This window comes from Daldinia caldariorum (assembly GCF_022478825.1).
Source record: "Daldinia caldariorum strain CBS 122874 unplaced genomic scaffold F4812scaffold_16, whole genome shotgun sequence".
Lineage (NCBI taxonomy): Eukaryota > Fungi > Ascomycota > Sordariomycetes > Xylariales > Hypoxylaceae > Daldinia > Daldinia caldariorum.
In genome coordinates, this window is record NW_025953052.1 from 1021 (window position 1) to 24151 (window position 23131).

A 23131-nucleotide genomic window follows, 5' to 3' on the forward strand; every position below is an offset into this window, starting at 1 on the left:
CGCTTGCTCCTCGAAGCTCCTTAAGAGCCGCGTGCTCCTTATACTAACACGATCATAATAGCTACCTTCACTTTGAAATCGTAAACAGACATTGTTTATTATGTTGAATTTTCTTTAAATCCCGGGTTATACTATAAACACTATCTCGCCAAATACCAATCCTTCCCGAACACTAATCCCTCTGGATACCAAGGTCTATCTATACAACCAAGGACATATCACGAGATAGGAATGGCCAACCTAATCAACCGGTTTGGTAACCAGAAGAAAGACTACTTAGTTGTTTGCCATAATCTGAAATCTGTGGTCGGTGGACAAATATCTAGTTGACGAGTCGGTTTATTGGGTTGACTTTGTTGATAACACTAACTACATGCAACATTGTTTTCTTAATCCCCCTTCACATAGCCCTTCCTCCTCTTCCCCTCCCTTCCTTCTTGCCGTTTGATTCTGCTAGACTTGTCTACTAGCACGTAGAACGCTGCCATTAGCAGTGGATGGCGCCGAATCTGTTCTTGGTGGCCTCCCACCAGGCCGACTCGACGTGGCCCTTGTTGCAAAAGTCGGTCACGCCGAACCTCCACACCAGTATGCCGTTTTCGTTCTTGCAGGACTGGGTGCCGCCGTAGACCTCGCAGGCGTGCGAGTGGTGGAGGTTGTCCCATAGGCCGCCGCAGATGCCGGGGATGTCGGTCACACCCTCCGCGGCGACGAGGTAAGAGTTACCGCTCGTGGTTTTGGTCTGGGTGCATTTGGTGGCGGCGTGAGCGGCGGAGACGAGGCAGGCCACGAGGCTGAGGGTAGACATGAACTGCATGGTGGGTGGTTGATTTGCGTGTTGTCTTAAAAAGAGTTGAATATTATGGATGGAGTGGGAATGTTGTTAAGTTGTCTCGAAAGAGTTGAGATGATGATTGTGGTGGGAATAGTGCTGTCTTTATAATAGCTGTGGAAGCTGGTATATTGTATAAGACTGTGAGTAAAGGGAACCTGTTGTCTCTGATATTACACTTCCTACGACGTGCCAACACGAGATACTTATACTGCAGCGTACATGGAATCCGTAACGGAGAAATGCGAGGATTCAAATCCTATACTATATTCTAACTAATCATCAGATAGGATTATCGGTAAAACTATACGCATTGTCTTTCGCACCAGACCTTTTCTGTTTCGGGCTTGGGCACACATGTTCATCATGTTCATAAGGCTATCCTGACATAGCAAGTTCTGGTCCAGAATTGAATAGCGGACTACTGTGCCACGAAAATCATAAGAGCCCACACACTACGGATCCGTAGAGATGGGCCAGCTATCTCTCAAAACGTGTTAATCAACACATTAAAACACTATATTATGGACTTTTGCTAAGCGCTAATATAGACTCTCTCTATCCTTCGCATACCCAAGGCCCCTCCGCCAGAACCTTACTTGTCTAGCGTCTCCACCGCCCGTATTCGTTACCCCTATTGTGGAAAAGTACCCCGCCGTGTATGGATGCCGATCCCGAGAAGTACAGTAGAGCGGAGATGTTGCCCGTGCTCATATATCATAATATATTTAGATCAGGCGGGTTCTCTTTAGCGTAGAAAAGTCCCGTTCTACCATTATGAACCGCGGTCTGTATTCGTGGGGTGGATCTTCCGCCAGCGGAGCGGAGTCTATTTAACTTAGGTAAATTAAGCTATTCCGTGCGGCACAGCTTTATATTGACTAAACACTTCCTACTTCTCCCCGTACTATGTAAACTGCGCCGTTCTTCCGCCGCTGGATAATGCCTGCCATCATATTTAGCCTTTATTCGATTTTGCGAGGGTTTTTGAAAACCTGTTTGTCCTGTAGGTTGCCCGCTCGGTCCAGGATCGGGAGAGTGTTGTCTGACACCACTTCGGCTACTACAATATACTGCATACTAGCCCTCTATGACACCCACTCTGTATACGACATCCATCACGGGCACTATCTGACATCCTCCCAGCTCTCGCCGTACGTAGCCGTGCATTATAACTTTCAGTTTATGTTGAACCACTGTCTGAACTGGTCCTTCGGGTCGTAGTGGTGCTTGATAGACTGTAGCTTAGATAGGCTACTTCCATACACAACCTGCAGGTCCTCATCCCCATGAGCAAAATTAATATAACTAAACAATGTTAATGAAATAACAGCAAAAGGGAAACAATGAAAGCTAGTGGAGGGAACATACGTCGAAGTTTGCGCCAAGCCATCTGTGGCTCGCCATAGATCCCGTGCTGCGTTTCCAAATGACTGAGCCTCACTATCTAGTGATGTGTCATTGTACCAAGGTATGGCCACTGCGTTAAAATTCACGTTTCGGTATGGAAAAGAGGCCGAATTAGGATCCACCGACCTGGCCTTGGTGAGGGAGTATGCCTCAAGAAGAACAACGCTGTTTTCGGCAGTAGGCTTCTTTTGAAACTCCACATACTCGTTCCATGTCTCACGCCAAGTTTTGGGGACCATGTTTTGGAACCCTGCGCCGTAGGATGGTTTACGGCCCCCAAAAGAACAGAATGCATCACCTCCGGCGTTCCACTGGTTATATGGTATAACTGCTGTATTGTCTGTTTCCGGACCGATGGCATACAGACTAGCAAATGCGGCGCGTCCTGATGTTACATTACCCTTGTACAAGAATGGCGTGGTAACAATAGCCGGCTCGTTCGCAGGCAGTCCTCCTGAAATGAAGTACATGAAAATGTTCATATCGGATTGGAGTTCTAGGTCTTGGATGGCCTGGACGACCTCTTCTAACTTATCGGGGCTAAATACCAAGGAACCTGTCCATGCCTCCATGTCCTTCTCTGTAGCAGGGTACGACTTTACTACCGCAGACGTTACTATACCGAGATTTGGCCCGGCGCCTCGAAGGCCCCAGAACAGATCCGGATAGGAGGACGCAGTAACATCGCGAAGCTGTCCATCAGCGGTGACGACGCGTAGTGAGAGGATGTTATCAACGCCGAAGCCATACAAACCCATCAAATTACCATACCCACCGCCGAGAATAGCGCCAAGAGTACCCGCGCAGTTGCAATTGCCAGTCTCAATTAGGGCTCCTGCGGCATAGCTGTGGGCGATCGTATTACTTATGTTGGAGCCTCCCCCAATGGTAGCCTGAGTTTTGTCCGCGTTGAAGGTAACCTGGTTCAAACGTGCCAGATTGACTAACACACCATTCGGGCCTAAGTCGAAAGTTGTTGCCCATCCACTGCCCCCGTTTTGAGCCAAGAAAGGGATGTCTTTCGAAGTGCAGTATTTCACCTATTTTTTCGTGCGAGGTTGTAAGCACATGTCATTTTGCTTCATGTGGCACTGCATCTCCACACAAAGTGAGAATAGGTCAAGGAAGAGGGGTTTTGTACCGTGATCGCAACATCCGACTCGGTCTCAACATTAACCACAACAGCGGGATGCGGCGCGTTGAAGGAGCTCCATCGTGGCGGCGCTTCCGTGGATATGAGGTCATGACGCGACAGATGTGGTGCCAATTCAGTGCGTAGTCGCTGTGCAACTGAGCCGGCGTCAACTGCTGCGGCTGACGTTAAGCTCGCCGAAGCGAAGAGCGAGGAGAACAGAATAACGAACATCATTATGCAGAGAGTTGGTAGTATTACAAGAGAATCTTTAAGTTTCCTAGATGTAAAGGCTACGGTCTAAGGTTAGGTATTTATTATCTGCCCTTTGCACCCTATGTGTAAGAGTTTCAGAAACTTATATTCCCATTAGATGGCAGGAATGTTCAAGAGCTTACAAAAAACTAAGAGTCAGGAGATTGCCACCAAAAGCCTCCTCGCTTCTACAAGGTAAGCAGCTGAATCGATTTGTCGGTAGTGCCTAAGCCAGTATGTCCATACATCAAAATATCGCGGTCAAAAGAAGAAAACGATATAGTCACTGTATAATTTACCTAATATATCCAATACAAATATACAATACGCTTGAAATATTGGTTGTTTATATTTCTCGTTCCAACGTCTCCTTTTGGATGCTAAATTGGTGCTAATTGGCACTACGAACCGACAACGCTACAGATGGGAGATGCGTACCTACCTCAGGTACGTACCTAGGTACATACATTAAGCAACCCAAAAGGCTGATTAAGGTAATAAATACCGAAATTGCAACCTCTCGGATGCGATACTTGAAAGTTCCCCTTAATCACATTCCGCCACCACACCACCTACCTAGCTCCCCTATCTGTGAGACATCAAATTACAGCTATTACGATCCCCTTAGTTTGCGTTCTATCGCGGCTGTCCTCCATCTAGCAATAAGCTGTACTACCTAGGATATCCCCGTCATTAATGTCAGTGAGATTCTTCCAGATCTACACCGGACCTGTACAGCGCACTGACATGAGGCTCAACATTGAACACCGTAGTTGTCAGCGGTTATGTCAAATAACGTTTTTTCGAATTAATCGTAAAACACCAATAAAACGCAGTAATAACCTCTATTTGATTGATTGTTATTTAGCAAATAACCCAAATAACCCGCCCGGGAGGTTAATCCGAGAAAACTCGAGGGGTGTTAACGATCTTGACGCTATTCTAAAAGGTGTTGAAAGCCTTAAAGCCACCAATTCTGGCGTTTTCTACTCTCTCATCTACCACAATTCCCTTGTCACACGGTCAGAGTGCTAAGGAAGCGTTGGTGCAATATAATGACCAACAGGACTATTAGGATTACTGAGGATGAGGTTATTGGTATGATGTATTACAAGGACATGCACGTCTCAGGCAGTTGCACCAACATCGGGGATCAACCGGTGATTAGGATATAAGCTCCGTACCTTAGATTATTTACAAATAGTAATATACATCATCCTTATCCTCCTCTAATAAATCAAACCTATCTAGACGTGTACGTCGATCCCGCTCAAGTGAATACAGTGATGATATGACCGAATCGATAGCAACCCTATTTCCTTCATGCCAAGGGTGGATTCCTCAAAAGGCTGTAGCATCTTTTTGAATCCGTCAAGCCAACGTCACTCTTCTGGCAGGATATTGTGCCCTGCAGGAATCCGGGTATCACAGTTACCAAGGCGGCTTCGCGTGTAATAAAATCTGTTAATGGAATCATGGAAGCGCAGGAAACTGCGCACCTCATTTAACACTACATTCCATCTAGCATCGTCATGTATTTTAAGAGGGCATCCCGAATAGGCATCCTTTTCCAGTTCCGCCTCAGAATCGTAAATAGGAGCTCCAAGAATGGAATTTGTAATCCTCCTTGGGTTCTTCGGCATTACCAGGTAGGTAATTATCAAGCTGGCTTGCTGCAATCCGACGATCTCGTTGAGTTTTCAATGACCCTTCGCGGCGAACCTCCCGCGTGAAGGCATCGCGGCGTTGGGCAGTCAGTCCATCGTACGTAATGGTTCATTTTGTGGGCTTTGTGGATGAAAGCTGTCCCGATAACTCTCACTCTATTCTATTCAGTAAGTAGAAAAGAAGTTGCGACGATAGTTAAGATATGGCCCCGGCAGCACAGGCGACGAGAAGCAACCATCTTTTCAACTTATAAGGTTAAGCCATTCTTTATATTTTGTATGGGGAACCTACCGCCAGCGTTATCTGGGGTAAAAATGTCAGGGGTATGAGGCATTAGTGCGGATTGGGCCTTATGACCCACTAGGATAGTGTATATGAGGAGTACGCTGCTCCCTCGCAGGTGCTTCGAAAGGCAAACGTTAATAGATCACTACTACACACTGCATACTTGACATTCTACGTGCTACTGCTTCTAGTATTCACTCTATGTACGACATACATCACGGGATTTTTGACAAAAAAATCCAAGCTTTTCCCGAATGCCGTACTGATCAATAACTTACAGCAGGCGCACCACAAGATTCTCACCAATATGGCTGCCCGCAACCCGCCGTAGGGCGATTAACCTAGTGCGTAACTGCCAGTTTCCACCCACAAAGTGAGCAACAACACCGAGTACACCCGTTTTGCTAGGGGTCTCCCATATATCAAAGGAAAGATGGATTTTCGAAAAGGCGTCATCTCGCAGTTGTCGTATAATGGCTGTTCGGGCAGATTTGAAAATATCCTCGGGCCATCGCACCATTGTGTGAGATGAGATCCGGGCCGGGTCACCGTTCAGGTTTCGGTTGAAAAAACCTAGTAGGTGGTGAGCCTGATTTCTAACACAGGTACGGAAGGGAATATCATCAAGGGTAATATACTCGATTAGCAGCTTTTTATACGCCGAAAGCGCGCTGCGTACGGGATTCTTATTGGAGTGTTCCTACACCTTTTCGAACACTGACGATACTTGGGGTTCAGGGCCTAAAGGGGGACTAGGTAATTACGATGATTTTTAGCCTACTGTTTTTGAATGGGTGCGCTTTAGGTGGTATTTGGCACTCGTGGAGGGACCTTCGAAGGTCTTGGTCCTACCTCCTTAATCACCCAGGTAACAGTAATTGCTAGACCTTGTTGCCCTTCATCTCAACAACACGGCCATCTTCTTCGCGTTTCTCGGTGATAGGTATAACATACTAGCCAAGGGCGAGGATCTCAAAGTCAGCGGCAGAAGATAACCATGCGCTGACGATGTATTCGGTGAATTGGATCTTAACGAGAGGGAGACCTTGCCATGTAGCGCTTAGTGGGATGAAAGTAGCAGCGCAAGCAAATCCTTAACGAAAAGGTATGCGTGTTACAGCAGCCCTTGCGGATAACCTGAAAAGCGGTAAGCATTATGAAAAAGAGCTGTGGCAAAGATATTATAAAAAGGGGTTGTCGAAATAGTAGCTATTCAAAAGTTCAAACACTCCAAGGGGGAACTGAGTTTGATTGGGAAATTATCGCAAAAACAACGCCGTAATTATAGACTAGCAATGACGCCTTATGTACACTACGTGACAGAAATATAGTACATTCAAAACTCTGCTAATAGATAAAATCAATGGGCACACCGAAGCCGTACTCCAAGCCATCTTTTAGGGTTTAAAACGCCATTCAAGGGGTTAAAACACCATGCCGGGGATACTATAATGAATTTAAGGTGGCGCGGATAACCTCAAAGTCGCTACCATTGCAGCTGATAATCTTGACAAATCTCCTACTGAAAAGGGTTGGTAGGTAGGTAATTAGCAGATATTGTTAATCAAAATAAAGGCGTTATTTTAACTAGTCAAATGACGGAAAAGCCTTATTTACAATGGTTACCTCAATTAAATTAACTAATTGAATTAAATATTATTTTAATTGTAGCGATTGCTGGTAGATATAGGCATAAACATCAATATGATTCTGCCATTAATCTGTCCGCCTATCTATATTTGCTCACGATCCGAAAGGGGTATTAAACCACGTGTATACCCATCGGGTTTATACGACCCGAACGTATACGACGACTGGCTTGTGGACTGCGGAGGCGAGTTGAAATGAACCCATATAGGTCGCAACGTGGGAAGACAGGCCGATACCACAGCAATCGCCAATTCTATGTTAGTCCAAAAGAAAACCGGTGACGTGTAGTCTGCAAGTACTCATTAATAGTCAGTTTTCAAAGCGGTATCTGCGCGGACGTACATGTCTCATCATTGTAATGGTAGATAAACTCCGCAGCAATTTGGACTAACGTGGCAAGCCGGGTAATGCTGATTGCGCAGACACTATGAGGACGGGTTAGAAACATACCTACCTAATGCTCACTCGAAAGCCTGATATGGGACGGCGTTCTTACGTTGCACCAAGCAAAAACATTCCGAGCAGCCCTAGCCTGGCTTTCAAGGGCAGCTGAAGCCTCAAAACCATGGGAACCGGCATGAGTAAGATCCCGATATCGACAATCAGATCGGTGGCGACGACAGAAAGCCACATCGGGATGGAGTTGATGCAATTTTTGCCATAGAACGGTTCTATGAGAGGTGTGATGGGATAGCATGTGAATAAATTGGCGAAGAAGTAAGAAATCGTCCATGCTGCGACAATTCCGAGCATTCCGTACACAGCCCAACGGAAAGGGCGAACGGTGTTGAATATGCCCTTGTAGAAGATGAGGATCGACGCTTTCACTAGCCCCAGGCCGATAACGCTCAGGATATTGACGGCGAATTTCGTCTAAATCATAACGTGGTCAGACCCGCAGTTTCTCTTCAAAAATTGTTGACGCAGTCCAGGCCTTCTTTTATACTCGCCTTTTCATAAACAAGGAAACGTGGGTCATCTAGGATAGGCTGGCCATCCGGTCCAACAACTTGATGCTGGCCTAGTTGCCCATTACTAGCAGCTGTTGAAAATAAGTCTTAGCAACCGAGCTCGGGACGGGCCTTGCTGGATTTGAAAACTGACCATATACCTGTAAGGCGGAGCAGACAATACCAAAAGCCAACGCTCCTAAGCATAGATAATCATCCAGCCGTAACGCAGTACATTTAAGCTTTCTTGCCCACATTCTCAGTCCGACGAAAATTGAAGGTACAATGATGAAGGCGATTGCCAGACCCATCAACAGTTCTTTAGTGTAAGCCATCGTGATACTTTCCGACAACGCGTAATTACGGAAGGGCGTGGTATTGGAAAGAAGCGTGAAACCGTGAAAAGATATACATTCCACCTTAAACGTTAAACTATAAGGTCAATCTTCGTCAAAGCCTCGTTTGTCTTTGCTCATAGACTTACTACGGTGCTATACCTTACGTAGTTGAAAGCCTTATCCGGCTATAGGTATACAGGATGGCGTTGCCCATATGTGTGGAACGCTGTTATTTTTGGCCCCTAAGACAGATCCTGCGGGTTTCGCCCGAACTTGTTCGGGATATTATCTTTCGTTCTCTACATTAGAAAGCTCGTTTGCGTAACACTACATCCCCAATGTTATTGGTTTAGCAGAGTTTCCCTATTTTTACAACTTTTCGAAAATACGTACTATGATAAAGCGTATCTCGTTTCCAAATCCATTTCGCATTTCACCATTATAATATCGTGGCTTGAGGAGGAACGCGGGCCAAGTGAAAGTTCGGGCTCTTGTACTACCGGAAAGGTGACCTCACGTTCTTGACATTTACCTGATATAAATGAGGCTTTATATGCATATGGGGGGTAAGAAAGTGATATTAATTCAATAGTTTAAGGGAGGGTATACGAAGTTAAGCCAATCGAACTTATGTGGACCAAAAAGCAAAACGATGTCGACTTAAGGAGTTAACGTTGCTATCTCCACCTATAAGAACTACCTCACAGGCGGAACCGTGATACGACTAGTAAACATGCAAGCCTCTCACATGAATAAAAAGCGTCATGCAGCTTTAATTCCTCAAATACTGCGCCTTCCATGTCTCGGATATGTACTGAAAAGAGCAGAAGCGTCATCTCTTGCCACCAAACTGCTTTTTACTGCATGTGTTCTGCGCCGACCTAGCTATCAAACGCAAAATATCTCCCTTTACGAGAAGCCATATCATATAGTACGCAGATGCCTATATTTGGTTAAGTATTACATATCCTCTCTCTAGCGCTTCTAATTCCGAGCTGTTAATAAGGTGTAGGTGGTTACATAGCATATTATAACCAACTCTTCGGAACACTACCTGTGTATTACAAACACCTTACCCCGGCCAGCTTGGCATTCCTGCCAGGCTTCTTCTCCTCATTTTAGGGTACCCTCACCGAACCCGAGTACGGTTCCGGGTTGATCTACGCCGCTAAACTCATGCATATATCTTTATCCTGATGTTAGATAGGCCTTTACATCGGTGGAACAAAGACGGAGTGGATGGATAGTCTTCGACCGGGCATAAGCAGATGACACCAGACTGTTTATAGTAAGCTGAGGCAGAACATGCTCGAGCTCGATTTGCCGAAGTATACATAGGCCGTGTTGGCTAGACGCACATAAGTCGCACTTTTCATACTATACTTGCATGAGGGCGGTAACAAAAATAGTATTGACTACGCATTTCCAAGACATCCCGGTCTCATCCCACCATCAAAACCTCGGGCTAGCCTGAGTCCGTGCAGACCAACTGTTATGCACGCGGTCATCAGCATCGGCGTCTTCCTCTTAAGGAAGAATTCCAACATTGGATCTCGCCGACCAAGAGTTGTGTACAAGATCATCTGCTTCAGTCCCTGCCTCCCTGGAAGCAATGGCTCTAGCAGACCAGGAGTTCTTGACAAGGTCATCCGCGTCAGTGTCGCGGTTCTTCAGCGCAGGGCTGTCGTTGCCTAGATAGTTCTTATTAGATCCTCTCTCGGTAGTATACAGCTATGGGAGTCATAAACTTGCCTTTGGGCATGGGAACAGCGAGGCCCACGCCGAAAAGGATTGTAAGGAAGATTAAACGCATGTTTCTCAAATAGTGTTGATTTCTTAAAGGTATAATGCAAATCAACTTTGTCACATAATTTCAAAGACCCAAGGTGGGCATCATTTTGCATTTTAATATTTTCCAGTTGAAGGTAGATATGCGTATTTTAACGCCGGGAGCAGCGAAGCTGTCGCCCTCTCATAGGGCATACGTCGTGCATGCACATTAGTGGAGTATTATAATTCATATCCGTCGTCGTTGGATGAGAGGCTCCTATTCTATGAGTGTTACCACACTGGCTAAGTCACTTTATGGATGTGTGTATACCTACCTATTTTGTATATAAGATGCCTAACTCGTTACGTGTTCGTCCGTGTGTAACACTTTACAGTGAACATTTTTATGGGGCGCATCGTTAAGGAAGAAACGTTTCATTGGATACATCCTTAAGATTGGTGGTCTAGTAGATATTCCCTACCTACTTCCACAGCTTTTTCGAAATATGTACTATTTCCAAGGCTGTGTCTGAAAGCCATGATCCATTTCGCATTTCGCCATTGCATATATCCTGGCTTGAAGAGCCATAAAAGAGCCGTAGGTAGGAGAGTCGTATGTAAGAAAGCTGTAAGTAAGAAAGTTGTAACCAGGGCGCGCTAAGTGGAAGTTCGGGCTCTTATGCTACCCGAAGGGTGGCCTCTTGTTAACATGGTATTCGAATAGATCCGATTCCGACTTACTACCTTGGGTACATAAATCACTCGTTCACATCCAATCTTGGGGTTCTTTCCCATTAGCCCATAGGTACGCGGCGTATGCAGTGTAGGGATAAGTAAAGGGATGAAGGTTGTTGGGTTCACCCCTATTCTCCACCCAATGTAATTGGCTTAGGATCTTAGATATGTGTTGACTTCGGAGAGGTATTCGGCACTTGCATGTCCATCTGATCAATTCTGTTTAGTCCATCATTGCTTTGATTTCTTGTTAATGTCTGCTTGGTTCTTGATGATATACTTAAAATAACCGAATTAGTTCCCGTGCTTTCAATTTCAGTTCACATCCGGGAAGCCCTAGCATAATATGGGATCGAGGACCTCCGACGACAATGAGCAAGGCGAGTCTCTGTTACCGCCAAACCAGGAGGGCCACAACTTACTCAGTGGGCCATATCGACTAAGTGCCAGATACCAATGGATCAGCACGGCATGCGCAGTTGTGGTTTCACTTATCGTTGGATACATTCTTGGGCTTAGCCATGTAAAAGAGAGGAGCAGAGCTCAATATGGACTTCCAAGTAAGTCTCTTGAGCTCAACTGGAGAATTAACACTGAATTTTTGATAAGTGCCTCCAGGTTCTATCCACATCACCTGGGAACATAACTTAACTTTCACACAAAAGCCTTCACCGGCATCCGAAGCCGCATGGGCCTCCATCATTCCTGCCGGGCGAGGCTTCGTACATCATCCCCAGTTAGCACCGTTCATTTCCAACATTGCGACTTTCCACCAACTTCATTGTCTAGTAAGCTAAGAGTGTAAACCTTTAATTTGTTTCGTGTTCGATTAATGGTCATTTAGCATGCCATTGTCGTTGCATACTACGAAGCCCTCGAAAGCCCGCCCTTGACAAACCTTAGTAGCATTCCCGAGTTTGAGAATAGTACTTCCACACGCATAGCTCCGTTCCATATACGGCATTGCTTTGACTATATCAGACAGGCGCTCATGTGTGCGGCAGATACGAACCTTGAGGTACTGGACCATGAGACGCACCTCACCAATGGATGGGGCCAGCCTAAGCAATGTCGAGATTATGAACATGTCTTTACTTGGGCAGAGCGGTATGCCAACTCTTCCGATACGGGAATTGTCACATAGTCTTCTTCGATAGTTGCGATAATTGTGTTAGATGTACTTCGTTTAATAACTTCTTGACTGGTATTAATTTCTGTTCGAAGTACAGTGGGGTTAATCCTTATATATCAGCTCAGCCATCCCTTTTAAATTGGGAATAGTCTGTCATATTAACCATCCTTTGCCTCGCCCAATGATCGAGCGCATACCAATCGACGCACTCATTGTCTGTATACACTCTTGAAGTCGGCACTCCATCTCTCCAGAAGAAAGTTCCCAGAGTGGTATCACCTCGACACATGGCAGATTCTCTCCAGTATTCAAGGCAGTGGTCTGTTTGCGGTCAGCAACGTTTATAAGGTTCCTTTAAAAGTCACTATACCGATGTGTGCATCTTCCTTCTGGCGGTCTACTTCCGTCAAGTTTGGGTAGTAAAGATTAAGGTTCAGATGGCGCCTCACGCGTTTCTTAGAAACAGAGTGGTGTTAGCAAAAAGAAGTTTACCTATTGCATAGCAAAGAATGTCTGTGTTCAGGACGTACAATACAATGTAATTCGTGGTATACTGCCATCTCGGCAATGTATCCAGAGCCATCTTTAAACGCGATCGTGCTGTCGCCCTCGCTAAAACGCGCAAGCTCGCTATCGGAAACTTTTATAGTGATGGCTAAGGATAACGCAATAAGTACATATGGCATATCTTTCATGGCTACACCTACGCGCTATGATATCTCGCCATGCTTGGTCGAACTCTGGCCGAGGCTTGCCAGTAAAGGGGTTAGGTCCGTCAATATCTCGCCAAAGGCGCTTCTTCTCGTACCGAATAGCGCTAGTAGCTGGAGCTATCGGGTCACACAAGATGATTAATGCCATAAATCTCAGGAGCTCATGCTAGGGCCGAGCCTGACGGCATGGACTTACAATATGTCAATTGAGGCCGCACACAATCCGACGATTTCAGATGTGCGCGGTGCATCCAGGACGCGAGCCAGAGACCGGCGAAGGTAACATTTGAGACAACGAGAAGTGCAATGATCATAATTTGGACCTTCTGATGGTTCTGGTGGTAGATCGATGGACCACTATTGAGTTCCTCATGCTCCGAGTCATCCTCTTTTCCAGTAGAGTATAGCCGGTGATAGCTCTGTGACGACGCCATATTGAAAGGAGTTGAAAGCAATAAGTGAGTAGAAGAGAAACTGCCAGTTCAGGCAACGCCTTGGGGTCAAATGATTAAGGCACAAAAAAATCAGGAACTTCCCGAAGAGCGGGCAATCGCAAGCTGCACCTGCACCGCCTCAGTGAGTGAAAAGATTGGCAGCAATTGGATGCGAGAGTCATGTCCCCCTGTTCGACGATACATAGGAGCCCTTAGATACTTTACAAATGCATGTCAAGCGTGTAGGATGCGATCAGGCCAACAATGCCGGTGGTGGCCCGCAATATTCGGGCCCGAGGGGTGTTTGTAAGATCGATAAGAACAATCGGGATGCTTTGCCACATGTAACACAACTAGGGTATATAACAAGAGGTTTCAGTACAAAATACTTTCGCCCTTCTTGTATGAGAACAATTATACGTCAACTTATAATATAGACAAGCGCACGTTACATGTTCAAGTAAAGCATACTTCCAGAACTGACCTTAAGACGACCAAGATGGCTGGAGTCCCAAATAGTCCCGCGACCGTCCTAATCACGGGAGCGAACCGAGGTGAGTTGGCTCACGACCAAACTTCGTCCTTTCTCCTCTACTTGATGGTTGTCCTAACTCGGCTATGTGTTTGTCTATCTAGGCCTAGGCAGAGCTTTGCTCACTCGGTTTCTGCTTAAACCCAACACCACTGTTATCGCTACTGTGCGTCGTCCCGAACATCCTACGAGCCAATCCTTGTCTGAACTCCCCCGCGGCGAAGGCAGCAAGCTGATCACTGTCAAAATCGATTCTGTATCGGATACGGATGCGCAGGATGCCGTCAAGCTTATCCAGACGAAACATGGGATCGATAGGTTAGACGTCGTCGTTGCCAATGCAGGCTACGGCACGGTATATGGGGATCTATCGGAGGTCAAGCCACACGAAGTTCGAGATCTTGTCGACATAAACACTATAGGTATAAGAATAAGATTGTTCGTGGCGGAAAATTTCATCGGAAGCAGGCTGACGTGAATTTCTTAGGCCCCTTACGCCTTTTTCAAGCTGTCCGGTCGCTTCTTGAAGCAGGCAACCGGCCTCGGTTTGTGCTGATGGGTACACCGATCGCCAGTATTGCGGCCATGGAGAATTCGCCTTTCGCGATGTTTGCGTATGGCGCGAGCAAAGCTGCCGCACACTACCTCACGAGAAAGATTCATTGCGAAAGCCCAGCTCTAATCTCTTTTGTCGTAGACCCCGGGTAAGAAAGAGTTCGTCCTCCCATACTTGGCATGTCTCATTCACTATAACCCTTTTTGAAGGTTCATGCAAACGGACACGGGGAACACAGGGGCGCGGCATTTCGGATACGAGCAAGCGTTCATGCCACTCGACACGGCTGCCGATTTTGTATTCGACCAGGTCAGTCTTGCATGTCTACTGGGTTGGGTTCTAGTAACGAATTACTGACATTGTGCAGATTGAGAAGGCATCGCGGGAGAAAACCTCAGGCAAGTTCGTCACGATTGACGAGACGCGAGAGTTCAATGAGTGGTAGTTCGTGATAAATTGTGGAATGCTTAGACCATGTGTACGGTTCGCCTTTCGAAACTAGTTCTCTAACTATCCGCTCTTTTCTGCTAGAATCAGCACAGCTGGCCACGAAAGCTTCCTCTGTGCATTGTGTTCGCCCATTGCTCGGGCTAGCTGTTCAAACAGTCCATCCATCGTATTATCCGGTTCAGTTAATTCGTTTGGCTTCGGAAAGCTTGCCCTTACGAACTTTCTCAGCATTTCCACATCCCAACTAACTTCCCAGAAGGCAAGGTCTTGCTCTGTGCTAACTGCTTCCTCCGGTCCAACATTGCAAACTGGTTCCACAGGAAAGTCGCACGCACGACGAGTAAAGAATGAGAGTCTAGCATGCGTGTTCCATTTGTGACGGCGTATATCCGACCATGTATCTGAGGCAAAAGGGATGTAATCCAGCCAGCTGAACTTCCCATCAGCAGCGCGCTTCCAACTCTTCCTCCGAGCCTCCCCGCCACCACTGACTATAGGGCGGAAATTGTGGTCCATGATGGAATCTAGGATTTCTTGACATCTAGGCGCAAATCCTGCCTCGGTGAAGAATGGCGGGCCGTAAAACCAGACTGCGAGGGTGCCACCAGGACGTAGCAGGGTGGAGATGTTGTCTAATGCTGTCTGCGTATCCATCAACGGGAATGTCTCGGCACAAGTGACAAGATCAAAAGAACCAGGCAAGTGGTGCTGTAGAAGGTCCTCTCCCGAAGATAGGGTGTAGGAGAGACGCCCAGAAGGCAAAGTTAAGTATTTCCGTTGTGCGAAAGTCAAGCTAATGGGATCATTGTCGCTAGCGACGACGTGGCCGAATTGTTTGGTCAGAGGCCATATGGCAGAGCCAGAACCCGTACCAATATCTAGTGCAGCTAAACGAGGCTGGGAATGGCTGGCATGATAGTCATATATGCGCTGGAATATCTTCTCATCGTAGACAGGCCGTGTGGCGATATATTCGTCCCAGTAAGTTGGTTCGATGTTGCGCAACGTCCAAAACAGGGGGTTTTCTTTCTCAGTGACCTCCATTGAATCCAGCAGTGTGTGTAACCACAGCAGGTCGATCGTCTAACTTTTGAGGATATACTATGTACAAGTGGATCTTCCAGCAGCTCAGCGAGCTGTTTGTTTGTCTGGTGGTCCATGACTTATATTGTGACGTGACGTTCCTTTTAATTACTCCATTAGGAAGTATCGATTCGGCCTAGATTACCGTGCAGCTGGAACTCTAATGCGGGGGCAGGGGTGATTAGGTAGGGGTGGCTATAAGGGCTTTAAATAAACATTATATTACATATCATAGTACATGTAAGCCACACGAGACGTGTCTCCCTGCCTCTGCATACATGGTAGGGGTACCTTACCTACCTCCTATATGATGTAGGCATGCATGTACATGTACATGTATTAAGTACGGAGGTACCTGTCTTTATATCCAAACCTCTTAATGCCCTTTTTGTTTTTAGTCCTACCGTCTTACCTATCTCTAGGTATATTTTCAGTCCACTTGACCGCCCCTTTGATTCCCCTCGTCCTCCTTCGTATCCCGTCCCTCCTCATATGTTATAACGGTTTCCATCCCATCTCTCTCCCTAACCATGGCCCACTTGGCTGCAGATTACATCGTTGTTGGTGGTGGCCTGACTGGATGCCTTATAGCTTCACGTCTTAGCCAAAGCGACAGGAAGCCCGAGGTTATTCTACTGGAAGCAGGCCCAGATCCATATGGTAATGCTGCCGCCGCCGGCTTTTTGAGCGGCTTGTCGCTCCTTGGCGGCGAGTTGGATTACGCTTATCAAAGTGAACCCGTCGCCAACACAGCCCACCGTATACACAGTCTCAACTCTGGCAAGGCCCTGGGTGGGGGCAGCATTCTCAACTTTGGCGGCTGGTTGCGTGCCGATGCACTGGATTACGACGAATGGGCTGATGTCGTTGGGGACAAACGCTGGAGCTACGAAGGCTTCAAGCCTTGGTTCCGCAAATCGGAGCATTTTTACGACGCCAGCGCGGATGCCGACCAGCATGGTTTCGATGGCCCCATGGACGTCATTTCCGTCTCTGCTTCATTATCCGGAGCACGCAAGTACTTACTTCGCGAGCCTGTAAAGACAGCATGGTCTGAACTTGGAGTATCGCTAAATCTACAAAAGGACAATGGCACAATCACGGGCTTGGCGGAGATGTACGAGAACTCGCGAAATGGCATGCGACAACCATCATATACAGCGTACCCCCTCAACGACGTGAAAGTTTTCACCGAAACTATCGTACACCGAATCACCTTTTCCGGGTCCACAGCTACTGGCGTAGAGCTGGCCGATGGTCGCAAAGCTACGGCGCGGAAAGAGGTCATTATCTGCGCCGGCGCTTACCGTACTCCGCAGATCCTCATGCTTTCAGGAATTGGCCCATCTACTACTCTTAGTGAACAAGGTATCCCCGTAGTATACAACTCCCCTCATGTTGGCCAGAATCTTCACGACCACTTTGCCATATACCTCGCATTCCGTCTGCGTGACCCTTCTGCCGGGTACGCACTGGGAAGCGCTGCCTGGCAGGATCCAGCTCTATTCAAAAGTCTTCCGTGGGATTGGGTTGTCAGCCAACCACTGCCAGCGGAAATCATCACGAAGCATGAATCGAAAGCCGAAAAGCAAAAGCGAAACCTTTACGAAGTGATCACTCTCTACGTGCCACCCGGCATACCGGGAATCCCGATTGATGGCACCCACATCGCTACCTCGACGATGCTGCTTCTTCCCACCTCCCGTGGTACCGTATCGATCCAGTCCAGCGATCCAAAGGATCCCCCACGCATACAACCCAACTATTTCTCTACGCCACTAGACCGAGACGCCCTCATCCATGGAACCCGCCAGACATTGAAGGCCATACTCACAGCCGGTCCCATGAAGTCCATCGTCGAGAGCGAGACTCCACCTTCCGGGGAGGGTCTAGACGGCTTGACACCCCTTACTGCCGATGCTAGTGACGAAGCGATAGAAGACAGAATTCGGCGCACCGGAATGCAGCATCACCACTCCGGGGGAACAGCCGCTATGGGAAAGGTGGTCGATGTGGAGGGCAAGGTGTTCGGTATCAATAGATTACGGGTTGCGGACGCCAGCGTCATTCCGATACCCTTGGGCGGTCACCCACAGGCTACGCTCTACGCTATGGCTGAACAGCTGGTCAGTATGATCATTGATGATGCTTGAGGATGAATTTCGGCTGGTGTTGCAACCTGGAGCTCACTAGTTAGCCTAGGGGCAAGGAGCATAGGAGCATAGTGGCATGCTCGGATTCAGGTATAGAAGCTTGGCCGCCCTACTCCTAGCTGTAGGATAGGTTTACTGCATAACAAGTATCATTAAGCTTTAGGTAGTAACTTACCTCAGACCCTTAGCTTTCGTGGCTCTGCCTTAACCCTTCCGAAGCTGGCCTGGGGCAATGTTTTCTGAGTCCGTCTGCGAGCATGTTTCCCGTAGGCTTGTAATCCACCTTAATCTGTTCTCTTGCCGCGCACTGCCTCAGCCAGTGGTTGTGTATATCGACATGCCGGAGCTTAGTCTGAAGCCCCGCAACATCCGTGTTCACTAGGCGGATGGCCTGCTGGTTTTCGCACCAAACCTGTATATAATCCCCATCCAGTTCCACCTTTAATCGTGATACGAACAACTTTTCCTTTGCAGTCCGAGCAAGAGACAGCAGCTCAGCTTCAGTTCTTGAAGTGGTTACTGTATCTCGCTTAGATGCTCGCCATCCTATAACACCCTCGAATAACTCGAGTTAGGTACCTATATAATCTACATGCCAGGCCACAGGCTACACCGTCACCTCGCCGCCCTCGCTCCTGTGAACCCTACAACGACAGGGACTATTACTTCTACAGCACCTACTGCCGCTAAAATGTGTGTCAGCTCATATAGAGCACAAGATGATGACGACTGCCATTCCATTAGTGAATCGCAGCGTATTTACTAGGCAACTGCTGTAGTATAACAACCTTGAGGGAGGTTGTAACAACTTCCCAGCCCCTAGAGAAAAGCTTTGCATGCCTCATACGTGCGATACATACACGATAAAGGCTAACGATATAGGTACCTAGGTTAGGTATCTTTAAAGGTTTAATAATTTTGTTATTTTATAATTTATTTTAAAATATATTAAATTTAATAACTGCTAATGCGGGGTATATAAGTAAAGATACCTAACCTAATATAGGCCCTACGGTAGATGGCCTTACAACCTTCTCTCACTTAGACTCCAACATCCACCATCACATTTTCCTTGACGACTTTTTGACTCGAAATTGTTCTAATGTGGTAAATTACCGCCATAGACTTATTAGGAATTTCTTTTTTTCTCTCAACTTCCTTTTTACTTAAGCATTCACTGTGTCAAGGTGTGCGTGCGTCCATCATCATGGAACATCTAGTCACAGGTTTCGTGCGTATATGTCGCGGGATTGACAATGCAGAGGATCTATCCAGGCTCATCTCGGAGGTCATTAGGCAGCCACAGCCCAACGATGTTCCAGCACAAGCAAGACTATGCATCCTTGACTTCCCGGACTTGGAAACGCTGGAGGCAAACATCTCCAAGTCTTCATCTCTCTCCCGGGCAGATCTCATCAAGCGGGCCGCAGAAAGTCCCCGACAGCTCTCGGGATCGGAGCTCGACGTTCTGCGCCAGCGCTACTGGCTTGACATCGGCTTCCCTGAGCTGCGAGCCCGCACCACCGCCTCCGAGACTCTGGAGGCCGTGTCCGCAGAGCACTTGCGGCAAGTCACGGAGCAGCTTGAAGCGATCAGAGCGCTGCTTTACGAAGAAGACGAGAAGAAGGCGATCGACAATGCTCTAGAGGAGACGGTCAGACGGTACAACGAGGCACACAGATTGAGAATAGACCAGGAGGAAAACGCCATCTTCAACAGCCCTCACGTCCAACCCTGGGTGAAACGTCTCTTTGCCGAAAACAAGGAGGAGGAGGTGTGGGGCTTTGCCGTATTCGTGGACCCGGAGGCTGGCGGCTCCCAGAAACGCATGGAAGACTACGAGTCTCGGGCAGATGGTGCACTCTATCACGCCCGGTCTGCAGTCGGCATTGGAACTCCAGTAAGAATGGTGTGGCATCTGCAGAGGCTAGATTGGCCGCTGCCTATCGCTGATGTTGGTGAAAGCGCAGGAGGCGACGAGGAGGGAAATGTGGACCGAGAGCCTGATGTCGGGGGGAGCGACACAGCTCAGCGTGACGATCAAGTTCGAGATGCCAAGTTTCAACGACTTCGGCAGCACTTTCTCTCGGTCCGCGATAGACCACCTAAGAGGATGAGAGCCCACGATCACACGAGGGCGCTCGACAGCGGCGGTCTTGGTGCCGGGATATTGCGCAACGCCTTTTTGGTCATTGACCAAGCTGCTGTTAATTCGTTGCTGCACACTGGGCTGGTGGATGAGGCATGGGTTTGGGCTGTGGATCCCGACTATCACGATCTGCATTCTGCCAAAGAAGATGGTACAAAGGTTGAGAAATGCAGGGGTTATTTCAGAGTGCGGCTGCAGCAACTTGTCAATAACTTCTTCGACGCGCGACGCTTTCATGAACACGAATATACCATGGAACAATTAGAGGGCATGGCTCAAAAGAGCAGGAACCAGGCATTTGTCTCACTAAAAGAAGCCGAATATGGCCGCTTTAAAGTGGATAGGTTTATAGGCAGTTGTCTAAGGCTTAATGAATAAGCAAATCCAGGCTACACACTTGCGGCTACACGACTGCAATCGAAACAGCAGATTACTGCACAGATTCTCACCCCTACTCACAATTGTCGCCGGAGGGCGAACGCCCTATTCGAACTCGGTATCTCTATGTTACTGAGGATTAAGGGCTTTACGGAGATTCCCCTATCGGACTAGATCAGTGCTGTCAATCTTTATGCGGAATGCGATGGGCAGCGGTTAGGTTTTAGAGTACCAACGAGGTATCCGGTCAAGGGCTACGACTTGGGGGACTCGACCCTGTGCGCTCGATAGAGCTGGTTGAGGCGTACCTATGGGCTACGATAGGAGTCGGGTCGGGCTGCGTCGATACTGGCGATTCCAGCAAGGGGCATCAGTTAGAGCGGGTGGGTTGTGGTATGGGATTTGGGTGCTTAATTCAGTTTGAGAGGTATCTTTAAACTGATATCTGGACTAAATGAGGTTTCTGAAAAGGGGGTGAACTGTACTGGAGCGGCCCTGGTAGTATCACTGCCGCTTGGGCAATCCAACTCGCAAACGGGATACAAAGTTAACTTTGGTAAAAGAGGTCGAAGTCAGTTAGATGGATATCGGAGGGATTACGCTACGTGGAGGGTGGCCTTGACGTGGATAGCCTAATAAAGCCGATGCGGGCCAGGTATCGTCGATATTCGTGTCGAGGTAGCCGGCTCTGCACGTGATTTATGAGACCATTCCGATTGGAACTTGATTTGAAGCGTATTGGTGCAAATCATTGCGATAACTTACCTCGGAAGTAGTGCTCTACGTACGGAGTCGAATTAATCTAGTTACAGCTTAATAGGGTGGGCATTGGTCCAAATTCGGATGCCTCTAGATTTCATATTTGGGAGGTCGATTCGCCGTCGGCTAGATACCTCGGATTCCGCGCCACTCGCATGCCCCCTACGCAGCGCTGCTTGAGGCAGTTCGAGTAGACCCATCGGGGTCATAGCAGCTCTAATCACAACATCGCAACGCTTGATTCCGGAATCACACCATATGAGCAGGATAGCATCAGTTGGCGATATCGAGTCGTAATCAGAAACAAACGTGCCGCAGGATTACGGCCCGGAAGGGAGGTCGAATGGTGCTATCTTGGGCCGGATATCTTTATTTCCCGTTGAGAAAATCGTTGTTTCTATGTTATATGTCTTGCATTGGATCAAGGGTAAGTTATTTAGGGTCGCCGTAAGATCGGGGGGAGGGGGATGTCGGAGGTGACCCTGAAAAGGACAATTCGACTGACGTAGCGTCAGGAGTGATAGCGTTAATATCCACCGAAAAACTATTGTCTCCAGTTCGCAAGTATAGGGGGAGGGGGACATGAGATATTGCGTCCGGTTGGATAGACTACACGACCTTAATATGTCTGAGAGGAAGCCTTTCTCGATGGCAAGCATCTTGACGCGGTTCCCGGGGTATCCCTTGTCATGAGGAGCGGAATGGACGTCGTTTGACTGCGATTGCTTTAAATGCCGTCCAGAACCGAATCCATGCAGATCGCACATATCAGTCTTAGCTAGACAGCAGTCCCTCCCGTGCATCTATCGGCCTGCCATACCTAGGGCGCAGGACTGTCCGAGGGAGATAATTTAGATAAGCCTCCGCTCCTGTAGCTTTAGATCTGGTCGAGAAATCGAAAAGTGTGCATTCCGTGGGGGGTTAGATTTGGGAAGGCGCAAAAGTCGACAGCGCAAATCTTGATTATTTTGACTTTAAACATACCTTGGAGGTGTCTCTGAAGATAAGAGTTACTTTACTCCCTGTTTCACTGTCCTAGCTCACCATCCCGTCGAAATTCGACATCCTCAGGATTGTAGTTCAGGGGTATTAAGCAATTGGACTCCAGCGTTACATCGCGAATTCGGCAAATCTGAGGTACCCCGGAGGTAGCACGGCGTATCACCGGCCGAATGGTCCTGCTTTCGTCCGGATATTCCTAGCTTTCGCTCAGAAACGGCATTATCTTGATTCCACGTGTGAGAAAATGACTGGTCGATATCTAACGCATGACTGTATTCCGGGGGACGTGGATATATTCACAAGAGAGCCCTTTTCGAGCGGGTTCGAGTGAGCCATATTACGGGCCGGAATTCGCGTTCCTTACCAAACCAAATATTTGAGCATGATCGGCGCGAGATTTACTAAAACCTCATTTTTCACAAAAATATAAGACATGAAGGCTACTCGGAGGTAGCGATAGACAAGACGAGCTGGATGGAGCCAGCTTCAGTCCGTTATCTCTAGTTTCCGTTAAGAAATGGCTCTCTCCGGAATGACCTCGTTATGACGGTATTGGTTTTGAAGCCGGGACGACGTATCGGCAACGCCGAGTCCCCTCAGATATAGCCCGTATCTTGTAGAGTTCAGCGAGTATAGTTGTGGTGTAGTTCCGTCAAGATCTGGTAAATATCACCAATGTCTGGATCGGACACAATGGGGAACCCTTACATAAAGCCGGGTTATACGTTTGAGCCCCATAATGCATGTCGGATGTAGCCCCGTTCG

At 47.7% G+C, this 23131-nt stretch overlaps 9 protein-coding genes across 9 annotated transcripts; 4 read left to right on the top strand and 5 right to left on the bottom strand.

The window, feature by feature from the left end:
• Nucleotides 1–470: 470 nt before the first annotated feature.
• Nucleotides 471–888, bottom strand: F4812DRAFT_466536 (uncharacterized protein). The gene has a single exon (XM_047938554.1). The coding sequence runs from the start codon at nucleotides 815–817 to the stop codon at nucleotides 488–490; it is 330 nt and encodes a 109-aa protein (XP_047787342.1). The 5' UTR covers nucleotides 818–888; the 3' UTR covers nucleotides 471–487.
• Nucleotides 889–1797: 909 nt separating this feature from the next.
• Nucleotides 1798–3738, bottom strand: F4812DRAFT_128391 (FAD binding domain-containing protein). Its single transcript, XM_047929520.1, has 3 exons — nucleotides 3384–3738; nucleotides 2204–3282; nucleotides 1798–2140 (listed from the first exon to the last, which is right to left on the bottom strand). The coding sequence occupies exons 1-3, from the start codon at nucleotides 3609–3611 to the stop codon at nucleotides 2011–2013; spliced, it is 1437 nt and encodes a 478-aa protein (XP_047787343.1). The 5' UTR covers nucleotides 3612–3738; the 3' UTR covers nucleotides 1798–2010.
• Nucleotides 3739–7184: 3446 nt separating this feature from the next.
• F4812DRAFT_439290 (uncharacterized protein) lies at nucleotides 7185–8934 on the bottom strand. Its single transcript, XM_047935057.1, has 7 exons — nucleotides 8914–8934; nucleotides 8667–8858; nucleotides 8337–8614; nucleotides 8183–8274; nucleotides 7729–8105; nucleotides 7575–7657; nucleotides 7185–7521 (listed from the first exon to the last, which is right to left on the bottom strand). The coding sequence occupies exons 3-7, from the start codon at nucleotides 8515–8517 to the stop codon at nucleotides 7316–7318; spliced, it is 939 nt and encodes a 312-aa protein (XP_047787344.1). The 5' UTR covers nucleotides 8518–8614; nucleotides 8667–8858; nucleotides 8914–8934; the 3' UTR covers nucleotides 7185–7315.
• Nucleotides 8935–11204: 2270 nt separating this feature from the next.
• F4812DRAFT_128443 (uncharacterized protein) lies at nucleotides 11205–12224 on the top strand. Its single transcript, XM_047929521.1, has 3 exons — nucleotides 11205–11585; nucleotides 11635–11813; nucleotides 11870–12224. The coding sequence occupies exons 1-3, from the start codon at nucleotides 11372–11374 to the stop codon at nucleotides 12167–12169; spliced, it is 693 nt and encodes a 230-aa protein (XP_047787345.1). The 5' UTR covers nucleotides 11205–11371; the 3' UTR covers nucleotides 12170–12224.
• On the bottom strand, nucleotides 12195–13563 carry F4812DRAFT_439306 (uncharacterized protein). Its single transcript, XM_047935058.1, has 5 exons — nucleotides 13067–13563; nucleotides 12865–12987; nucleotides 12688–12812; nucleotides 12528–12612; nucleotides 12195–12478 (listed from the first exon to the last, which is right to left on the bottom strand). Exons 1-5 carry the CDS (start codon nucleotides 13302–13304, stop codon nucleotides 12279–12281), a joined length of 771 nt encoding a protein of 256 aa, XP_047787346.1. The 5' UTR covers nucleotides 13305–13563; the 3' UTR covers nucleotides 12195–12278.
• Nucleotides 13564–13709: 146 nt separating this feature from the next.
• On the top strand, nucleotides 13710–14870 carry F4812DRAFT_128522 (uncharacterized protein). The gene is made up of 5 exons (XM_047929522.1): nucleotides 13710–13858; nucleotides 13941–14258; nucleotides 14324–14540; nucleotides 14602–14701; nucleotides 14760–14870. The coding sequence occupies exons 1-5, from the start codon at nucleotides 13804–13806 to the stop codon at nucleotides 14835–14837; spliced, it is 768 nt and encodes a 255-aa protein (XP_047787347.1). The 5' UTR covers nucleotides 13710–13803; the 3' UTR covers nucleotides 14838–14870.
• Nucleotides 14836–16053, bottom strand: F4812DRAFT_439310 (S-adenosyl-L-methionine-dependent methyltransferase). The gene has a single exon (XM_047935059.1). The coding sequence runs from the start codon at nucleotides 15884–15886 to the stop codon at nucleotides 14903–14905; it is 984 nt and encodes a 327-aa protein (XP_047787348.1). The 5' UTR covers nucleotides 15887–16053; the 3' UTR covers nucleotides 14836–14902.
• Nucleotides 16054–16183: 130 nt separating this feature from the next.
• Nucleotides 16184–18374, top strand: F4812DRAFT_128589 (choline dehydrogenase). Its single transcript, XM_047929523.1, has one exon. The coding sequence runs from the start codon at nucleotides 16456–16458 to the stop codon at nucleotides 18076–18078; it is 1623 nt and encodes a 540-aa protein (XP_047787349.1). The 5' UTR covers nucleotides 16184–16455; the 3' UTR covers nucleotides 18079–18374.
• A 730-nt stretch (nucleotides 18375–19104) lies between these two features.
• On the top strand, nucleotides 19105–21295 carry F4812DRAFT_128602 (uncharacterized protein). The gene has a single exon (XM_047929524.1). It carries the CDS (start codon nucleotides 19286–19288, stop codon nucleotides 20603–20605), a length of 1320 nt encoding a protein of 439 aa, XP_047787350.1. The 5' UTR covers nucleotides 19105–19285; the 3' UTR covers nucleotides 20606–21295.
• The last annotated feature ends 1836 nt before the right edge of the window (nucleotides 21296–23131 follow it).